Source organism: Rhinopithecus bieti, unplaced genomic scaffold (assembly GCF_001698545.2).
Source record: "Rhinopithecus bieti isolate Rb0 unplaced genomic scaffold, ASM169854v2 scaffold_5626, whole genome shotgun sequence".
NCBI classification, from domain to species: Eukaryota; Metazoa; Chordata; class Mammalia; order Primates; family Cercopithecidae; genus Rhinopithecus; species Rhinopithecus bieti.
The window spans coordinates 9,810,581-9,830,571 of NW_016805666.1; the positions used below are offsets into that span (position 1 = coordinate 9,810,581).

General features: G+C 36.5%; 1 protein-coding gene across 14 annotated transcripts in view; it reads left to right on the forward strand.

The window, feature by feature from the left end:
- The window catches only part of DLG1 (discs large MAGUK scaffold protein 1), a 270,543-nt gene that overhangs the window by 199,443 nt on the left and 51,109 nt on the right, over positions 1 to 19,991 (forward strand). For all 14 annotated transcript variants that reach the window (XR_001885869.1, XR_001885870.1, XM_017873496.1 and 11 more), the window contains 3 exons: positions 3,814 to 3,934; positions 7,337 to 7,493; positions 17,953 to 18,055. Coding sequence is in view for 12 of the 14 variants with exons in the window: in XM_017873496.1 (XP_017728985.1) it covers positions 3,814 to 3,934; positions 7,337 to 7,493; positions 17,953 to 18,055 (381 nt within the window). In the remaining 2 variants the exon portion in view is untranslated. The remainder of the gene's footprint in view (positions 1 to 3,813; positions 3,935 to 7,336; positions 7,494 to 17,952; positions 18,056 to 19,991) is intronic.

Genomic DNA, 19,991 nt, shown 5'->3' on the forward strand with positions numbered 1-19,991 from the left:
TTTTTTTTTTTTTTTTTTTTTTTTTGAGACGGAGTCTCGCTCTGTCGCCTGGGCTGCGAGTGCAGTGGCCGGATCTCAGCTCACTGCAAGCTCCGCCCCCTGGGTTCACTCCATTCTCCTGCCTCAGCCTCCCGAGTAGCTGGGACTACAGGCGCCGCCACCTCCCCCGGCTAGTATTTTGTATTTTTTAGTAGAGATGGGGTTTCACCGTGTTAGCCAGGATGGTCTCGATCTCCTGACCTGGTGATCCGCCCGTCTCGGCCTCCCAAAGTGCTGGAATTACAGGCTTGAGCCACTGCACCCGGCCGCATTGGTGCTTTTAAGTGACCACATATGTACGAACCTATTTCTAGGCTCCTCTGTTTCATTGAACTATTTATCTTTGTGCCACCTGCAGTCTCTTACCATAATTTTATAATAAATGTTGATTTAAAGTAAATCTTAATTTTGTTACTGTTCAAGATTATGTTGGGTCTTTAAATTTCCTTTTTAATTTTAGGATCCAAAAATTACAGGTCGGTTTGGGAAGAATTAAATTGTGTTTCTTAATCAGTTCATTAATATGAGTATCTCTTCATTTATTGAGGTGCTTCTTACATTCTCTCTGCAGTGTTGTATAGTAGAGGTTTTGTATGTTAGATTTAGTCCTAGGTACTTGATGTTTTTCATGCTATTATAAATGTACTACTTTTTAAATGTTTCTAATTTTGACTGATACATGAGAAATATGATCTGTTGTGTATATTAATTGCCTAATCAACAATCTTGCTGAATTTGTTAATACTAGGTTTTATAGATCTTTCAGATTGTCTATGTGTATAACCATGTCATCTGTGAGCAGTGAATTTTACTTCCTTCTTGCCTATCTTTATACTGTCCATTTTCTTTTTTCTCGTCTGATGCATTGGTAAGACCTCCAGCTCAGTGTTGAACAGAGATGGTGATAATTAATATCACTGTTATGTTCACAAACTGGGGGAAACAGTATTTCACCATTGTATATGGTATTACCATCAGGTCTTCTGTAGATAACTTTTTATATTAAGAAAGTTAACCTTTATTCCTGGTTTATGGGGAGTTTTTATCTTGTAAGTATTGAATTTCATCCAATTATTTATTGAGATGATTTTTCTCTTTTATTTTGTTAATGTGATAAGTTACATTGATTGTCTAATGTTAAACCAGTCATTTGTTGGTGGGGGGGGAACCCACATCATTATAATACATACTATATATCATTGATTTTGAACTGCTTGTATTTTGTTTAGGGTTGTACATCTGTGTTCACAAGCATGAACTTATGATAGTGTCCTGAAATTTTTCTGTCTTGGAATTTGTTTCAGAATGTTATTTCATCTCTAGATGTTTTGTTGAATTTTCCAATGAAGCTATCTATCTATCTGGCCCTGGAGTTTTCTTGGGAAGGATTTTAGTTCTGAATGCATTTTCCTTAGCAGATACAAGTGTATTCAGATTTTCTGTCTCTTATTACCTAAGAGGACTAGATAACATCTGATTTTTTTGTGTGGTGATTGTCAAGCACTGATGGAGGGATGTTTCTCACAGAGGCAACCTTGCAAGTGAGCAGATGTCAAAATTGGAAAACAATTTATGTACTAGTTTGAAAAATATTTTTAGCAAGAATAGTAAAAGAAATAGAGATTATAGAAGTTATACATGAACTATAGAAGATAAAGAGCCACAATGTTTATAACCAAAATAAGGTAATTGAAATATGATACTCAGGAATAAAAGTAGAAAAAAAAGAAGTCTGTTGAATCTAACAGAGAATACAGTTTCTCTGCTGGCATTAAAATGCTTTTGTTTTTTACATTATGTATCTTCTCACTTTTAACTTATACTCTCTTTAGCTTCATGGCCTTGCTAAACTTCTGGTTTGGCCACCAGTCTTTTCCCATTTCCACTTCAAGCTCCTCTACTTGCTTTTCTATAAAATCTTCGAGGTGTTGAATCATTAATCTTAATATATAAGAAAAATGAAATAGGCATCCTTGTTTTGTGCTTCTCTGGGGGACCTTTTTACATAAGATTTGGGGTATAAGAAATAGTACTATTTTATCTGATCCTTCTTTGAGGCCGTCATTTCTTTCATAGGAACATTAATTTGTAGTCCCTGTTGTCTAAGAGTATGCGTTACATGTGAGATTAACTGCCCCAGCAAGGATGCATTGGCACATAGTCTGGATGTGTCAGGGAAAATGTGTTTTTTCTGGTTTGGGCATTTGACTGAATTTCTTGTCTAGTTGTTTTTTGTTTCATCTAAATATGAAAATGCAACAAAAGAATTTAAGAGTCAAAAAGCAGTAAACTCTGGATTTTTAAAAGTAGAGGTTCACGTGGTTATCTGTTGTTTGAGGGCTACACACCAGTTCACTTGAAAATCACATATTCTTACCACCCAGGAAAGACTTTGGACTTTCGAAGTTAAGAGCCATTGGTAGAAAGTCCTTTGGCTCAAATACAAAAGAGCATCTTAGAGATGAACTGGGATAGGAAACAATTGCTGTTGGGTACTGCAAACCTGTGATATCAGTAGACAGACTGCATCTCTAAAGCACCACAGGTTCAGTCATTTCCTGTTGTCTTTCATTCAGATCACTTGATTCCTTTATGTTATCTCTCTGGCCACTATAGTAATTTGAACTAATGATTGCTACATTTTTATACTCCAGTGTGTAGTATACTGCTTCTCTCCATAGAAGATACACTCTAATTTAATAAAAAAGAGATTTATGTTGGATAATTAAATAATACAGCTACTTTTGAAGTGCTTTGTAACTTTATCATAGTTAAAGCCTCTAGAAAGTTAAATATTGCTTCCTCTGTGTTTTGGTAATGATTGAAATAATTCAAGTGTCTTGTATCGAAAGCTACAACTGCCATGTGTTACCTACCTGGGTCTTTGGAAAGCGTGGTCAGGAATCACTTCATACTTTTCTATTATTAGCTTTTGCTAGAATGGAAAAGCTGTATGTGGTATTTCTTACTATTGAAATGAACCAACGGATAGTTTTTTCTTTCTTTCTTTCTTTCTTTCTTTCTTTTTTTTCTTTTTTTCTTTCTCGAGACAGGGGCTCTCACTCTGTCACCCTGACTGGAGTGCAGTGATGCGATCTCGGCTCACTGCAACCTCCACCTCCCAGGTTCAAGAGATTCTCCCACCTCAGCCTCCCGAGTAGCTGGGACTGCAGGCCATGCCACCATGCCTGGCTAATTTTTGTATTTTTTTGGTAGAGACGGGATTTCACCATGTTGGCCAGGCTGGTCTCGAACTCCTGACCTCAGGTAATCCACCTGCCTTGGCCTCCCAAAGTACTGGGATTACAGGCGTGAGCCACTACGCGTGGATGACGATTTTGCTTATTTTCATTTTGCTTTTACCAGGTTTTATTCTTCTATGGGTGAATTTAAAAGAATAGATGTAAATTAGGTTGAGAGATCTGAGATAGTATAAGGACATAGTCTTTTCGCACTTATTGGAAAGCCTCTGGTTTTATTATTCACAATCAAATTTAGACTGTATGTAATTCTTTAAAATAGTAATCTGGGTGTGGTGGCTTATGCCTGTAATCCCAGCATTTTGGGAGGCTGAGGTGGGAGGATCACTTCAGGACAGGAGTTTGAGACTAACCTGGACAACATAGCATCCAGTTTTTTAGCTGATGAATAAATTCTCTCTACCAAATTCTGATGTACAAAGGAGTGAATATAAATTACACATTAATCACTCATAAATGGAATACTGATTGGCTTGTTTCGTTTTGAAGTATTTTCACTTTCTTTATTTTGAAGCTTCTTCTCAGCCTGTCGATAACCATGTTAGCCCATCTTCCTTCTTGGGCCAGACACCAGCATCACCAGCCAGATACTCACCAGTTTCTAAAGCAGTGCTTGGAGATGATGAAATTACAAGGTAAGGAAGTTAACATTCATTCTTCTTACATAAAATCAACTATTAAATTGAATTTTAATCAGCCATGTAAGATAGCGACAAGTTTTAGGACTAAAAAAATTTATGGACAGTTAGTGAGCTTACAGCTTAATTTTTTCCTTTGGAGGATTCATTGAAGAGCCTGAAATATAAAATGTTTTATTTTCAAATAAATTACTGCTCCTTTTTTAAAATTAATACTGCTTTTCTTTAAGGCTTGGTAAATTGTCCTTAGGAATTAGCTTAGTAAAACTAACTTAAGAAAATTCTCGTGACTATTTTAAAGTAACATTTTATATGTTCCTTATCTAATATATACCATAAAAATATTGCAGTTACTTGAGTTTGTGTTCAGAATTCCACAAGTGGTGGTTTGGTTTGGTTTTAGCAGCAGTGTCTTACTCTGTTGCCCAGGCTGGAGTGCAGTGGTATGAACGTAAGTTACTGCATCCTCCAACTCCTAGATTCAAGCTCTCCTCCTATATCTGCCTCCCTAGGTACTAAGATTACAGGCGTGAGCCCCTTTGTCTGGCTGGTGGGTTTGTTTGTTTGTTTGTTCGTTTGTTTGCTGTATATCCTTGATACTCTGACACACAAAATTTACTTTCATCTAAAATTACTAACTGCACTGAAATTTATTGATTAACTATCTTTTTAGTCCCAAAGAATTCTAATGAGGTAGAAAACATTGGAGAAAAGCATTGTAGATCTTTTCATATTATTCAATATAGTAATAAGACACTGTACAGTTTGCTTTATAATTTGTACATGTCTTTTATATTATAGATTCAACATTAAAATATGTACCAAGTAACGTCTGTTCTTAACGTTTATTGATTACATTATTGTTAGCATTATTATTATTTTTTACTTAATCAGACTCCTGATTCTAGGCAATGATCTTAAGGACAGATAAGAGTGCTGTCTCTTTTCTTTCATAAAGAATTAGCAATGTTGGAAACTCAATAGGTTGTCAGTAATTGTGTTTGGGACGAAAATTAGCAGAAAGAATAGTGTTCTAATTTGATTGTAATAGGAATATCCAAGGCTGCTAGTCTTCAGGCAGTGCTTCTAGAGTGACCTTTCATTGCCATTTATTTTTGTTACTTTCTAATAGTGCCTATTTAAGGCAGTAAAGAGGGAAACTATAATAGTGAATGGCTTATCTAGTGTTTAATCTCTTTGTATATTTTACAAACTAAAAAATAAGTTATATTTGCACCTTAATTACTGTTCTCATGCTTCTTTACTTGAACTCTTGTCTAGAATATTGCATTGGACTTTGAAGTATTATTGCATAACAAGACGACCTGTTTTCATACTTTTCTGTGAAAATCAGGTGGTTCATTACTGGATATATCTTCTTAAAATGGTGTATATTTTGCCACTCCCTTTTGATAATCACACTACTTTGTAATAATGAAGTTCAAAATCTTTCCAACATTACAAGTTCTTCACAATTTGACCTTAAGGAGTCTTTCAGATGTTACCAATATCAAAAAAGTAAAAAAAAAAAAAAATCACAACACATCTACACTTTGGTTCTAAAGTTTATTTTTTAACAGCTTTATTGAGATATGATTGACATACCATAAATTTCACCTGTTTAAAGTATACAGTTCAATTTGTGGTATATTATATCAGTTTTTAAAAATTGTAGTGAAATACATATAACAAAATTTGACATTTTAACTATTTTTAAGTGTACAACTCAGTAGTGTTAATTGCATTCACAATTTTGTGCACCCATCACGATTTCCAAAACCTTTTCATTACTTCAGACAAGCTCTGTGACTATTAAGCAGTAATTAACCTTTGGTAACCTTTCATCTACTTTTTGTCTCTATGAATCTGCCTATTCTGGATAGTTTATATAAGTGGAACCATATAGTATTTGTTCTTTTGTGACTGGCCTGTTTCACTTACAGCAATGTTTTCAAGATACACTCATTTGTTAGCATGTATCAGAATTTCATTTGTTTTTATGACAATACTGTTCCATTATACATATGTGCCACATTTTGTTTATTCATCTCATCATGGGCACTTGAGTTATTTTCACCTTTTGGTTATTGTGAGGAATGCTGTAATAAGTACTGACATGCAAGTATCTGTCCAAATCACTGCTTTCAGTGGTTTGGGATATATACCTAAGGGTGGAATTGCTGGGTCATACGGTAATGCTATCTTAGCTTTTTGAGGAACCACCAAACTGTTTTTCGTAGTGCCTGCACCATTTCATATTCTCATCAGTAATGTATGAGTTGTAATTTCTTTACATCCTCATCAACACTTGTTATTTTGTTTTGTGGGTTTTTTTTATAGCCATCCTAGTAGACCTGAAGTGTCTCGTTATTTTTATATCCATTTCCATAGTGACTAATGATGTTGAGCACCTTTTCATGTGCTTATATTATTTGAAAATCAGAGTGTATTTTCCCCTGGAAATACTGTTGAATTTCAGCTGAGTATTTTTTAATCAAGTATAAAATCCTAATTCATACACATTTTAAAGCGTGATAGGAACACTAAACCCAGAATTCATCATCTAATACAGGAAATAAAACATCACCAATATGATAAAACCTACCTGTGCCCCTGCAGATAGATTTTAATTATTTCATATAAAAAGCCTGAAGATGGGCAATTCCAAGGTTGGTATAGCAACCTTAGGCCCATGGTGTCTTTGGTATACTCTTGGTTTCACCTTCCTGACTATAATATGTCCAGACCAGTAAAGGGATTGTATTATTCAGTCGTGTGGGGGTTTGTTTGTTTTGCTTTGTTTTTTGAGGAAAGAAAGGTAGCAAAGACGCTTTGTCCTTGATAAGGTTTGTCTGTCTTTAGAAAATGACAGTAAAATTTCCCTTCGTTTACCAGAGGCTAGAATGGGGTTATACTCTCACCCTAGCAAAGGGGCTAGGATTGCAATGACTCGCTTAGGTTGGTTACGGCTCATCCCTTTGAGACTGGAGAAAGGGCCTACCTTCTCTAAGACAAAAGGATAGCTGCCTTTTAAACATGTAAGTAGGGGAAGTGATTGCTTTGAAGGTAATAAAGTGTGTGCAGCATCAGCTTTTCATGAGTATGTATATTTCCTGATAAGCTCTTATAATATTTTTAAATTTCCACTTTTTTTTCTGTTTTGGTTTCATTTCTGTTTTATATAACAAGTTTTTTTGCTTTTATATAAAATTAGATTTTTTCCTTTGATTTTTAGGCTTAGAATCTCTTTATCCCATAGTTTTAGAAAAACCATTTATATTTTATCTAGCTTTCTTTGTAGTTTGACAACATAAAAATTATCAGTAGGTAGTTCTCACTGATAGAATGTCAGGTTTTATATAAAATTTCCAAGATACTCAATATTTTTTTAAATTTTAGGGAACCTAGAAAAGTTGTTCTTCATCGTGGCTCAACGGGCCTTGGTTTCAACATTGTAGGAGGAGAAGATGGAGAAGGAATATTTATTTCCTTTATCTTAGCCGGAGGACCTGCTGATCTAAGTGGAGAGCTCAGAAAAGGAGATCGTATTATATCGGTAAGACATGTTAGTCAGGATCATGTTTTTATTATTTTCACTGGACCTATTTTTAAAGCAAGGTCTTTTTTTTAACATCCTAAAGTAACAGGGTTAGCTTGGTTATCTTCTTACCATTTTACAGCTTAATTGTAGAGTTGTAGTGTCAGAGAATATATTATTGTATGATATGTTTTCTTTCGATATTTGATTCTTCTAAGAGGTCAGTTTTTTTAAATGTGCTTGAAGAAATTATGTGTTCTCTATTCGTTGACTGGAAAGTTTGCTATGTGTCTGTTAACTCAAGCTTGTTACTTGTGTACTTCTTTATACTTTAATCTGTTACCTTCTTGATCTATCTTCTTGATCTATTGAGGTTTTTAAAGCTATCCAAATACGATTTTTTTAAAGCTACCCAAATATGGGTTCAACAGTTGATCCTCATAGCACTAGCTTTTTTTAGTATGTCTTTTGAAATTGTGTTATTAGGTACACATAGTTTTATAGTCATTATCATGTAATGAACATCTTGACTTATAATAGTGGTTTTGCCCTAGAATCTGTATTGTCTGATACTAATGTGGCTGATTTTTTTTTTTTTTTTTTTGGCTTGATATTTGTGTCATCTTTTCTCCTCTTTTTACTTTCAATTTGTGTGCTTATGTTGTTACCTCTACTATTTTTGGCTAAAACTTACCAATAGTTGTACTGTGACACACAGAGTTTGGGAAACTTTAATTTTAATCATGCCATGTCTAGTATTTTACTTCTGTTTCATGTTTATACCCATAAATTGTAATTTTTATTTTTGTTTATTAAAAGTTAATCCACAGGTCATTCAATTTTTGTTTACCATCCCATCTTGTATCTTCCTTCTTCTGTGTTTCTCAGTGGGCCACTAACGGCATTTGGATTGGACAGTTATTTGTTTTGTAGGACTGTCTTGCTCATTATAGAAAATTTCCCTTTTCTTTATTTCTTTCTTTTTTTTTTTTTTTGAGATGGAGTCTCACTCTGTTGCCCAGGCTGGAGTGCAGTGGCGCAATCTCGGCTCACTGCAAGCTCCGCCTCCCGGGTTCACGCCATTCTCCTGCCTCAGCTTCCTAAGCAGCTGGGACTACAGGCACCTGCCACCACGCCTGGCTAATTTTTTTGTATTTTTAGTAGAGATGGGGTTTCACTGGGTTAGCCAGGATGGTCTCGATCTCCTGACCTCATGAGCCTCCCGCCTCAGCCTCCCAAAGTGCTGGGATTACAGGCATGAGCCACCACACCCGGCCAAAAATTTCCCTTTTCTCAAAGTTTTCATATACGTGCTAGTAGATGTGCATGCTACATGCGAGTAAAACTCCCTAGTCATTGTAAAAAGCAAAAATGCCCTTCAGATATCTAAATGCACCATAGTGTGCAAGCCCTTGGTTTGTGCTTTCAGCAATGGTTCCTTAATCGTAACTATTCTAGACTTTATCTGAAAGTATCTTTATTTTATTTCACTTTAAAAGTTAGTTCAATCTAGAATTACAGGTTGATAGCTGTTATCTCTCAGTATTTTGAAGATACTATTTTACGTTGTCTGGCGTGTTTTGTTTCTATTTAACAAAAAAGGTCTACTCTCTTATTTGTAGGTGATTTGTAGGGGGGTGGTTTCTGGTTGCTTTTAAGATACTTTGTCTTTGATGTGCTCCAGTTTCACTAAAATGTGAAACTATGTCTGTGTGTAGCATATTATTTGTTCTGTTTGGAATTCATTATGCCTACTGAATCAGAGGAGTCATGTCTTTCATCAATTCTAAAAACTTCTTTCATCAATTCTGGAGACTTAGCCATTGTCTTTTCAAATTTTGTCTTTCCCATGTTGTATGTACGCTGTCCCTAAACTCCTATGAGTGGATGTTAATCTGTTTTTCATGTCTTTTAACCCCAATTTCATACTTACAACTCTGTCTCCTTGTAATTCAAGTTTATAAATTTTCTTTTCTTTCTTTCATTTTTTAAGAGCCAGGGCTTCAGCGCATTGCCTGGGCTGGAGTACAGTGGCCATTCACAGGCACGATCATAGAGCACTCTTGAGGTGACTCTTGCTTATAATTCCAGTGACTCAGGAGGCTGAAGCAGGAAGATCGCCTGAGGCCAGGAGTTTGAGACCAGCCTGATCAACATAGCAAGACCTATCTTTGAAAAAACAAAAAATTTTTTAGCCAGATATAGTGGTAGGCACTTGTAGTCCCAGCTACGTGGGAGGCTAAGGCAGGAGGATCACTTGAGCTTAGGTGTTTGAAGCTACAGTGAGCTTTGATCCCACCACTGCACTCCAGCCTGGGCAACAGTGCAAGACCCTGCCTCAAAAAAAAAAGAAAGATAAAAAACCAAATAGGCAAGCCACACAGTGGTAAAAAAATATTCTCAGCACATACATGACATACTACTTATATCCAGAATATATAAATATCTCCTACAAATCAACAATAAAAAGATGAGTAACCCAATTAAAAATGCACAAAAGACTTGAGCAGATACATCACAAAAGATAGTGAATGGCCAGTAAGCACGTGAAAAGGTGCTTAACATTAGGCATCAGAGAAGTGCACAAACCACGATGAATGAAGAGGTTTGTAGGGATTCGAATAAGAGTGATGTAATTGTTCTATATTTTGATTGTGGGTGGCTGCACGAAATTCACATTTGCCAAAACTTAGCTATACACTAAAAAAGATTGAATTTGCCTAGATAAAAATAGGTATTCTTGAAGTCATAATGAAATACGATATCCCATTTAGTTGAACCACAAAAGAAAAAAATAGCATCATTCACTGATGAGGATGTGGAGCAGCTGCAACCCTCGTTGACTACTAGTGGACATGTAGAGTGGTATATACCACTACAAGAACTTTGAGGAAGGGTTTTAAGGAGTTAGACATATATCTGATCTCATCATCCCAGGTTCTACCCAGGACTAATGAAAGCGCACATCGACAAAAACACTTTGACAAGAACGTTCTTAACAGCCTTATTCATAATCATCTAGATCGTGAAATGACCCACCTTTCCATCAACAGGAAAATTGCTCAATTGTATGTTTACACAATGTAATACTACTCAGCAATTAAGAGGAACAACTGCTGAAACACAAAACAATTATATTGAGCAAAACACATAACAAAAATACATACCATATAATTCCAGTTACATGATCATCATGAGCAGGTGACACTAACTTGTGCTGTAAGTCAGAAAGTGGTTGCCAGTGATTGGGACTGACTGTAGAAGTGCACAGTTGAACATTGATGGAAAAGATACATGTCTTGTTGGGGGTAGTGGTTTCATGATTTATACGGTAAGCAAAATCCTTTCAGCTGAGCTGTTCAGATGCTACATTTCATTATAAAATATACTGTAATTTATTAAAGTAAGTTACAGTATGATAAGGAAAAGTTAGTGGTAAGGAATGGACTTAAAAGATAAATATTGTTGAGCATATTACCTAGTTATTTAGGGAAATAAAATTAGCTTAGAGCCTAACTTCATACTTTATGTCAAAATAAATTTTCATTTAGCCTAGAGTTCAGTAATAGACGTTTGTTTTTTTTTTTTGTTTTTTTTTTTTTTTTTTTTTTTTTTTTGAGACGGAGTCTCGCTCTGTCGCCCGGGCTGGAGTGCAGTGGCCGGATCTCAGCTCACTGCAAGCTCCGCCTCCCGGGTTTAGGCCATTCTCCTGCCTCAGCCTCCCGAGTAGCTGGGACTACAGGCGCCTGCCATCTCGCCCGGCTAGTTTTTTGTATTTTTTAGTAGAGACGGGGTTTCACCGTGTTAGCCAGGATGGTCTCGATCTCCTGACCTTGTGATCCGCCCGTCTCGGCCTCCCAAAGTGCTGGGATTACAGGCTTGAGCCACCGCGCCCGGCCAGTAATAGACGTTTTTAAATTGTCCATTTGGAACCACTTTATATAGGTCACTGACACAGTGCTAAAGTGTGTGAGACCAACCAGCTCAACCTCGTTCGCCCAGAACAGTCATGGTTTTAGAACTGAATGCCCCATGTCGGGAAACCTTTGGTCTCGATTCTAAAACTGGAAGTCTCAGCTAGTCCAGGGAAGTAGCCCACCCTAATGTGAGTGCAGTTAAATACAGCATGATGTTTAGCAGTATGTGTCAGTAACCTTAAGATTTCAATGCTTACTGAACTTCTCTAGGGAAATGCCCTGAAAGCACTAGGGAATAGTAGACCAATCAAAAAATGTAAAAGGAAAATGGGAGGAATGAATTCTCCATAAGGCCTTTGAAAACCTCCAATGTATTCCTTGGAACCAGAAGGCCACACACATGTTCAGGGATGTGCGCATGCTCAGGAAAGATCGGAAAAGGCCTTAAACTGTCACCTCTACCTGATCATGAGCTTCTGCGCAAGCGATTTCAGGCAGTTGTTAACTGCTTAGTGGGCCCCCAAAATGCACATGTAGCCCTTGGAAGAGTGGATGATTTATAAGTTTCAGGCATTTAAGGAAATAATCTGTTCAGTCATTAACTAACCACTAAGCCAACCAGACAGAGACTTCAGTGGCCAGACACGCCAAAGAATACGGACTTTGTAACATTAAGAAAACTCACTAACAGCAATGACAAGTCTAGATAAGAGGACAGTTCTGCTATCCAGAGTTGCCATATTATATTTATTTTAAATGCCTATTTTTCATCATAAAATTGTGAGGAAAGCAGAAAAAAAAGTATGGCCCCTGTGCAGGAGAAAAACACAATCAATGGATATTGTTCCTAGGGGAGGTCAGACATTGAACATACTAGACAAAGGCATTAAACCAGGTATTTTAAATATGTTCAAGGAATAAAAGAAAACTATCTGATAGACTGAAATGAAAGTAAAGGAACAATATCTCACCAAGTAAAAAATATCAATAAAGAATTTGAGGCCGGGCGCGGTGGCTCAAGCCTGTAATCCCAGCACTTTGGGAGGCCGAGACGGGTGGATCACGAGGTCAGGAGATCAAGACCATCCTGGCGAACACGGTGAAACCCCGTCTCTACTAAAAAATACAAAAAACTAGCCGGGCGAGGTGGCGGGCGCCTGTAGTCCCAGCTACTCGGGGAGGCTGAGGCAGGAGAATGGCGGGAACCCGAGAGGAGGAGCTTGCAGTGAGCTGAGATCCGGCCACTGCACTCCAGCCTGGGTGACAGAGCAAGACTCCGTCTCAAAAAAAAAAAAAAAAAAAAAATTTGAAATTATATGTAAGAACCAAATAGAAATTCTGGAGTTGAAAAGTACAGTAACTTAAATGAAAAATTCTCTAGACAAGGTCAACAGCAGATTTGAGCTGGCAGAAGAAAGAATCAGCAAACTTGTAGATGGGTCAGTTGAGATTTTGATGCTGAAGAACTGAACAACAGCAAAAGAAAGAAGGAATGAAGAAAAATTAACAGCTTCACAGACCTATGGGATACTATCAAGTTTACCAACATAATGGGAGTGTGTGAAGGATTGGAAAGAGAAAAAGGAAGAAAGAATATTTGAATAAATACCCAAAACTTCTAAAACTTGATTAAAACCATTAATCCAAGAACCTCGATGAACTCCAAGTTGAATTAATTTAAAGAGATCTACAACATAGACACATTACAATCAAACTGTCTCAAGCCAAAGGCAGAATATTGAAAGCAGAAAGAAATAACTGATCACATGCAAGGGATCCTCAACAAGATTAATAAATGATTTCTCATCAGAAACCGTGGAGGTCAGAAAGCAGTGAAATAACATATTCAAAATTCTGAAAAGGAAAAAACTTCATTGACTAGAACTCTGTATCCAGCAAAACTGTCTTTTGGAAACAAAGAAGAAATTGGGACATTGCCAGATAAACAAAAGCTGAAGGAGTTCATCTCTCAAAAACCTGCCCTATAGGAAATAATAAAGAGAATCCTTCAGACTAAAGTGAAAGGAAACTAGAGAGTAACTCAAATCCACATGAAGAAATAAAGAGCATAAGTAAAGGCAGCCACATAGGTAAATATAAAACAACATAAGGGTATTATTTTATATGCAACTCTTTTTTCTCCAATCTGATTTTAAAAACAACTGAATAAAGCAATAATTACAAATTGATGTGCACACATTGTATAAACATATAATTAATATGACACCACCACAAGGGGGTAAAGAAACTTGGTTCTCATAAAATGTATGTTTGTTTGTTTACTTGTTTATTTTTAGAGGTAGCATCTCACTCTGTCACCCAGGCTGGAGTGCAGTGGCACAATCATAGCTCACTGCGGCCTCAAACTCATTCACTCGGGCAGTCCACCTGCCTCAGCGTCCCGAGTAGCTGGTCTGCAGGCGTGCACCACTACACCCAGCTAAATGTCTTTCCTTTAGTTTTGAGAGATAAGTGTCTCTCTGTGTTGCCCAGCCAGGCCTCAAAATGTTGTACTCAAGTGATGCTCCTGCTTCAGTCCTCTTGCCTGAGCCACCTGAGTCACTGGGATTGCAGTCGAGAGCCACCACCTCTGGCTTTAAATTTTTACTTTACAATCCAAGATAACCACTAAGAAATAAATGACATGGGAATTAAAATGGTACACTAGGAAATATCTAATATAAAAATAATGCAGTAATTGAGGAATAGAGAAAGAAAAGACATAGAACAAATCACCAAATTAAGTAAATTCTACATTATCAGTAATTATATTAAATATAAATGGATTAAGCACTCCAGTTAAAAGGCCAAAGATGTTGACAGAGTAGATTAAAAAACTGAATCCAACTATACAAGGTCTACAGAGACACTTCAGACTGAAAGACACAAGGTTGAAAGTGAACAGGTGGAAAAGATACATTACACAAAAAGTAACCAAAAGACACCTACTGTGGCTATACTAATATCAAAGTACACTTTAAGAAAAAAATTATTACTAAACGCAAAAGACATTTATAATATATATCATTATATAGTCATAGATTAAATATATTTTATAGTTATATACTCTGTAATACATTTCTAGAAAGACATAAACTATTGAAACTAAAGAAGAAATAGAAAATGTTAATAGATTTAAAACAAGTAAGGAGATTGAATTAGTAATCAAAACTTAAAAAACACAAAATCCCAGGACCAGATGGCTGCACTGGTGCATTCTGCCGAACATTTAAAGAATTAACACCAATCATTCACAAACTCTTCCCCAAAAAGGAATAAGCAATGCGGAATGCTTTCCAGCTCATTCTGTGTGGCCAGTATTATCCTTATACCAAACCAAAGACATCACGAGAAGAAAAAACTGCAAATCAATATCCCATGTGAATATAGATGTAAAAATCAACAAAATAACAACCTGGATCCAAACAGCATGAAAAAGGATGATGTACCATAACCAAATGGAATTTATTCAAGGAATGCATGGTTAGTTCAACGTAGAAAAACCAGTCAAAGTAAGACACTTATCTTAATAAAGGACATAAAGCACATGATATCTCAGTAGACACAGAAAAAGCAATTGTCATAAACCAACAGCTTTTCATGATAAAAACACTGAATAAACTAGGAGTAAAAGGGAACTTCAACCTGATAAAGGGTATCTCTGGAAACCCTGTAGCTGACATCATACTAAATGGTGAGAGACTGAAAGCTTTCTCTCTAAAATCAGGAACAAGACAAGGGTATCTGTTGATTCAACATTGTCCTGGAGGTTCTAGAATTTAGGCAAGATTTTTTTAAAAAGGCTACCAGAATAAAAAGCAAGAAAACTATTTGCAGATGACATAATCTTGTATAGAAAAAATCTTAAGAAATACAACAGCAGAATATCAAGCTGATAAACGAGGTCAGTAAATTTGCAGGATAGAGAAAGAAAACATTCATTTATAATAGTATCAAAAAGAATAAAATAAATAAATTGAAGTATAAATTTAAGGACATGGATAATCAAAAGTGGTAAACCCATTTTTAATGGATTTTAGTGGAGCATTATTTAGCCGTAATAAGGAATGAAGTACTGATACATGCTCCAAGGATGAACCTTGGAAATGTGTTAGTGAAAGAAGCCAAGCACAGGTGGCTCCATATTATATCCCATTTATTTGAAATATACAGAATAGGGAAATTCGTATGGTTAGAAAGTGGAATCGTAGTTGCCAGTGATGGAGAGAAGACACAGAAGTGACTCAGTGGATACAGAGGTTCTTTGTGGGGTGATGAAAGTATTTTGAAATTAGGTGGTGATGTTGGTTGCACAACCTTGCGAACGTACTAAAAGCCACTAAACTATATGCTTTAAAAATGAATTCTATGGTATGTGAATTATTTCTCCATTTCTTAAAATGTTGGTGTAACAGAAAAAAAGTGACTCTAAGGCTATTTATGCAAATACATCTCTCAGTACTGGAATTCTAAAATATCCTTAATAATCTTCAATTGAAATGTTCAATGATAGTCTGGAAAGTCTTTAATAAGTAGTTTCGTTCAACAAATTATGCTCTTAAAAGAGTTTGGTGGGCCGGGCGCGGTGGCTCAAGCCTGTAATCTCCAGCACTTTTGGGAGCCGAGACGGGCGGATCCACAAGGTCAGGAGATCGAGACCATCCTGGCTAAACACGGTTGAAACCCCGTGCTCTACTAAGAAAAATACAAAAAACTAAGCCGGTGCGAGGTGGCGGGCGCCTGTAGTGCCAGCTACTCGGGAGGCTGAGGCAGGAGAATGGCGTAAATCCCGGAGGTGGAGCCTTGCAGTGAGCTGAGAGTCCGGCCCCATGCACTCCAGCCCCTGGCGACAGAGCCAGACTCCCCGTCTTCAAAAAAAAAAAAAAAGAGTTTGGTCCCACCAGAAATAATTTCATTTAACATTTTTTTTTAATCTTTTCTACAATAATCTATGAAAATCTTTCTTTATATTTCTTGCCTGGCTTGTTCTCCCAGGAATTAGGAGGATTTTCTTTATACACTAAGTAGAACTATTTATAAATTGTATTGAGTTTTATATGGCCGTCCTCTGCTGGAGATACTGTCTAATAACCACATTGTTACATTTGTTTATATTAGGATTTTTAGATCTTAGTTTTCGTTGAAGGAGTGGCAGGTGGTGGTTTGAGACAGAGTGTCTCTCTCTGTCACCCACGCTGGAGTGCAGTGGTGTGATCTCAGCTTACTGTAACCTCCACCTCCCAGGTTCAAGTGATTCTCATGTCTTGGCCTCCTGAGCAGCTGAGACTACAGGCACACGCCACCATGCCCGGCTAATTTTGTATTTTTAGTAGAGGCAGGTATTTGCCATGTTGGCCAGGCTGGTCTGAAACTCCTGGCCTCAAATGAACTACCCACCTCAGCTTCCCAAAGTGTTGGGATAACAGGTGTGAGCCACCATGCCCAGCCTCAAGGGGTATGTATTTAAATTTAGTTGCATAATGGTTTCTTTTTAGATAATATAAAACATCAGATCTTTATATGGTTAAAATATTCTTTGTGTAAATTTATGATCCCAAGAATTTCTGGGCTCATAGTCAAATTTTTTAAAAGTGATATGTGATCTCTAACAGATTTTAGATTAGTACTCAGCAAAACAAGTTTTCTGTAAAATTGCATGATGATCGTTCCTTTCCAAAAATTTTCAGTGAAGGTCCTGAACATTGCTGTATTCTATTCATTGTTGGTTCTTAATTTTTTTTAATTCAGTATTTAAAGCTTATTACATTCAAGTATAATGCTTCCATGAATGTCCTCTTAAGTTTGTCTTATTGTGGAAAAGGAACAATCTCTTAAGATAATGTACCTTGCACTATGTATATATATGCGCGCAAAGTATTGGCAACCTTTCAGAAATAAGAATTAAGTTACCTCTTCTTCTGGAGTAGGATTGCACCTACTGTTAGAATTGGATAATTATTTCACCTAAGGAAGGGCTCTTTATTCAAAAACTGACTCCTGGTTCATTTAATTAACATTTATTCTAATTAAACCAGTCCTTGAAATCTGAGCTATTTTAATATTTCTAAATAATAGCTTTCCTATTATACCAAAAGAATGGAATAAAGTTTGTACAGGAAGAAAAATAATTGGAACTGAGTTGAGCAGTAGGCATGAGAATGTGGCAGGAGGTAAATGGATGCTACAAGCAAAATGACTTTCCCTCCCATTGCTTGAGTTCCTAGTAAAATAAAGTGTGCAAAATGATGCCACTTGATTTTTCAGGTTTTCAAATTAAGGTGCATTTCCCAGTGGATTGATACTCAGCCTTCTGGGGGAAAATGTTTCAGTTTTACTCACTTGACAGTAAGCAAAGTGGTTTTAGTAAATAAAATAGCTTTGAATGATAATATTTTGTTTTAGTAAACAATATATTTTTAGTCAATCAGAACAAGAAACATTTTAGTGGTCAAGGTATTGCAACTAATTTTTTAATACATGCTTACTCAAAGAATAGACTATTGTGATTTCTAATCAAAGTGATTCTTTTCTCCCAAATTAAGATTTGGTTTGATTTACAGGTGAACAGTGTTGACCTCAGAGCCGCTAGTCATGAGCAGGCAGCAGCTGCATTGAAAAATGCTGGCCAAGCTGTTACAATTGTTGCACAGTATCGACCTGAAGGTAATAACATTCTTATTGTCTGTAGTTATTGCTTATTTTAGTTTTTAAAATTCTTCCTCTTTAATAATGTTTAACTTCTAAGCTTCCTTTTTTGTGTTTTTTTTTTTTTCTGATTTGCTAATCTAGTATTTGTTTAGTCTGAACCTAGTTCTTTTTCGAAATCAAAAGTTGTTTGTTTTTTTGGTTTTTTGGGTTTTTTGTTTTTTGAGATGGGGTTCCACTCTTGTTGCCCAGGCTGGAGTACAATGGTGTGATCTCAGCTCATCGCAACCTCCACCTCCCAGGTTCAAGTGATTCTCCTGCCTCAGCCTCCCAAGTAGCTGGGATTACAGGCATGCACTACCACATCCAGCTAATTTTTTGTATTTTTAGTAAAGACGGGGTTTCTCCATGTTGGGCAGGCTGGTCTCAAACTCCTGACCTCAAGTGATCCGCCCGCCTCGGCCTCCCAAAGTGCTGCGATTACAGGCGTGAGCCGCTGCGCCCTGCCAAAAGTATTTTTTAATGATGTGGGAACTGGCATCCGCAAGCTTAACCCACATAACCCCATCATGTGGGTTAATTTAAGTGTGTATTTTTTTAAATCTGTTCTGTAACTAAAGACCTATCTTTTAATGTTCCTTTTACTACTTTATTGATCTGAAAAAATAATAAAAACCGTAAGCAAAGATACTAATAATGCCCAAAAAAATCAGGTCACCCAGATTTTTTCTAGTTTTTGAATTAGGTTATAATTATTAATATCAAGATTTAAGACATGCTTCTAATAGCTGTTACTGCTATTTAAAATAAAGAGAAGAATGCCAAGTTTGGGGTATAATGTGTGTCTAGATGGTAAAGTATCATGAATGTGACCTTACTAAGTTCCTAGGGGAAGAAGGTGGTAATGGAAAATTTGAGGTCATGCCATATTACACATATGTAAGACTCTAGTGTATATCAACATAACCACATCCCCAGTAAAACCTCAGTGGAATTTAAAAAGCTTAAATACCCAAAAGAATACATAGCGTATTTGTTGATGCTCGTAAACAACATGATGAAGAAGGACAAAATGATGTGAGTAAAAGAGCTAAATGAATAATTTCGTAATTTATCAACTAATTACATTTATTATTATTTTTTGAAGCAGAATTTGTTTTTTTAATGTAGTATGTTTTTTAGCTGATCAAAGTAGCATGTTGAGCATTGCTTGGTCTTTCTTAAGTATAGGAGGTTCTGTCTAAACAAGGGAAAATTTGTTCAATTGGGAGTAAATTCTGAATATTAATTCACATTAACCAAACAATAGGGACTAACATATGAAGTCAGAAGGTCAATTCATTAATTTTTGTGAGAAACAAATCTGCCAGTGGGACCCCATGTACTTTTATCTTCTGGCCAACACATTCCACCCCGTAGGTACACTATATGGAAGCCAAGTTACAGTCACTCGTTCCTTAGTATTATAGACAGCCTCTCATTTATATAAGGAATACAGACTTTTTAGGTGTGGTTACGGGTAACTTAATATCTGCTCCCTGACCTCAAAACACACAGAACACACAAAAGCAGTAAGAAAAACAGAACATACACACATGCTTCTACCCACACAACTTCATTTCATATTTACTAAAACTAAGAAGGTAGGTGTAATACCTGGACAACCAAGTAGAGGTAAAGACTGCTTAAGCAGCTGAGATCTTGCAGAAGCCACAAGGAAAGAGGGGAAGAGTTAAAATATGGAACGTTAAGAATGCTTCGTAGTGTCAAAAATTTAGGATATGGTATAAAATTGCACCTCTTAAAGGTGAGGGGCTCATTTTTGAGGTATAAAACATGAGCCTTTTTTATTGCAGGCCTCCTGGGAAGTGGGGTGAGCAGGCTGGAGCAGAAGCCACTCATGATGTGGTTTGGTTTAGAAGAGCAGAGGACCCGTATTTGGATAAAGCAGCCT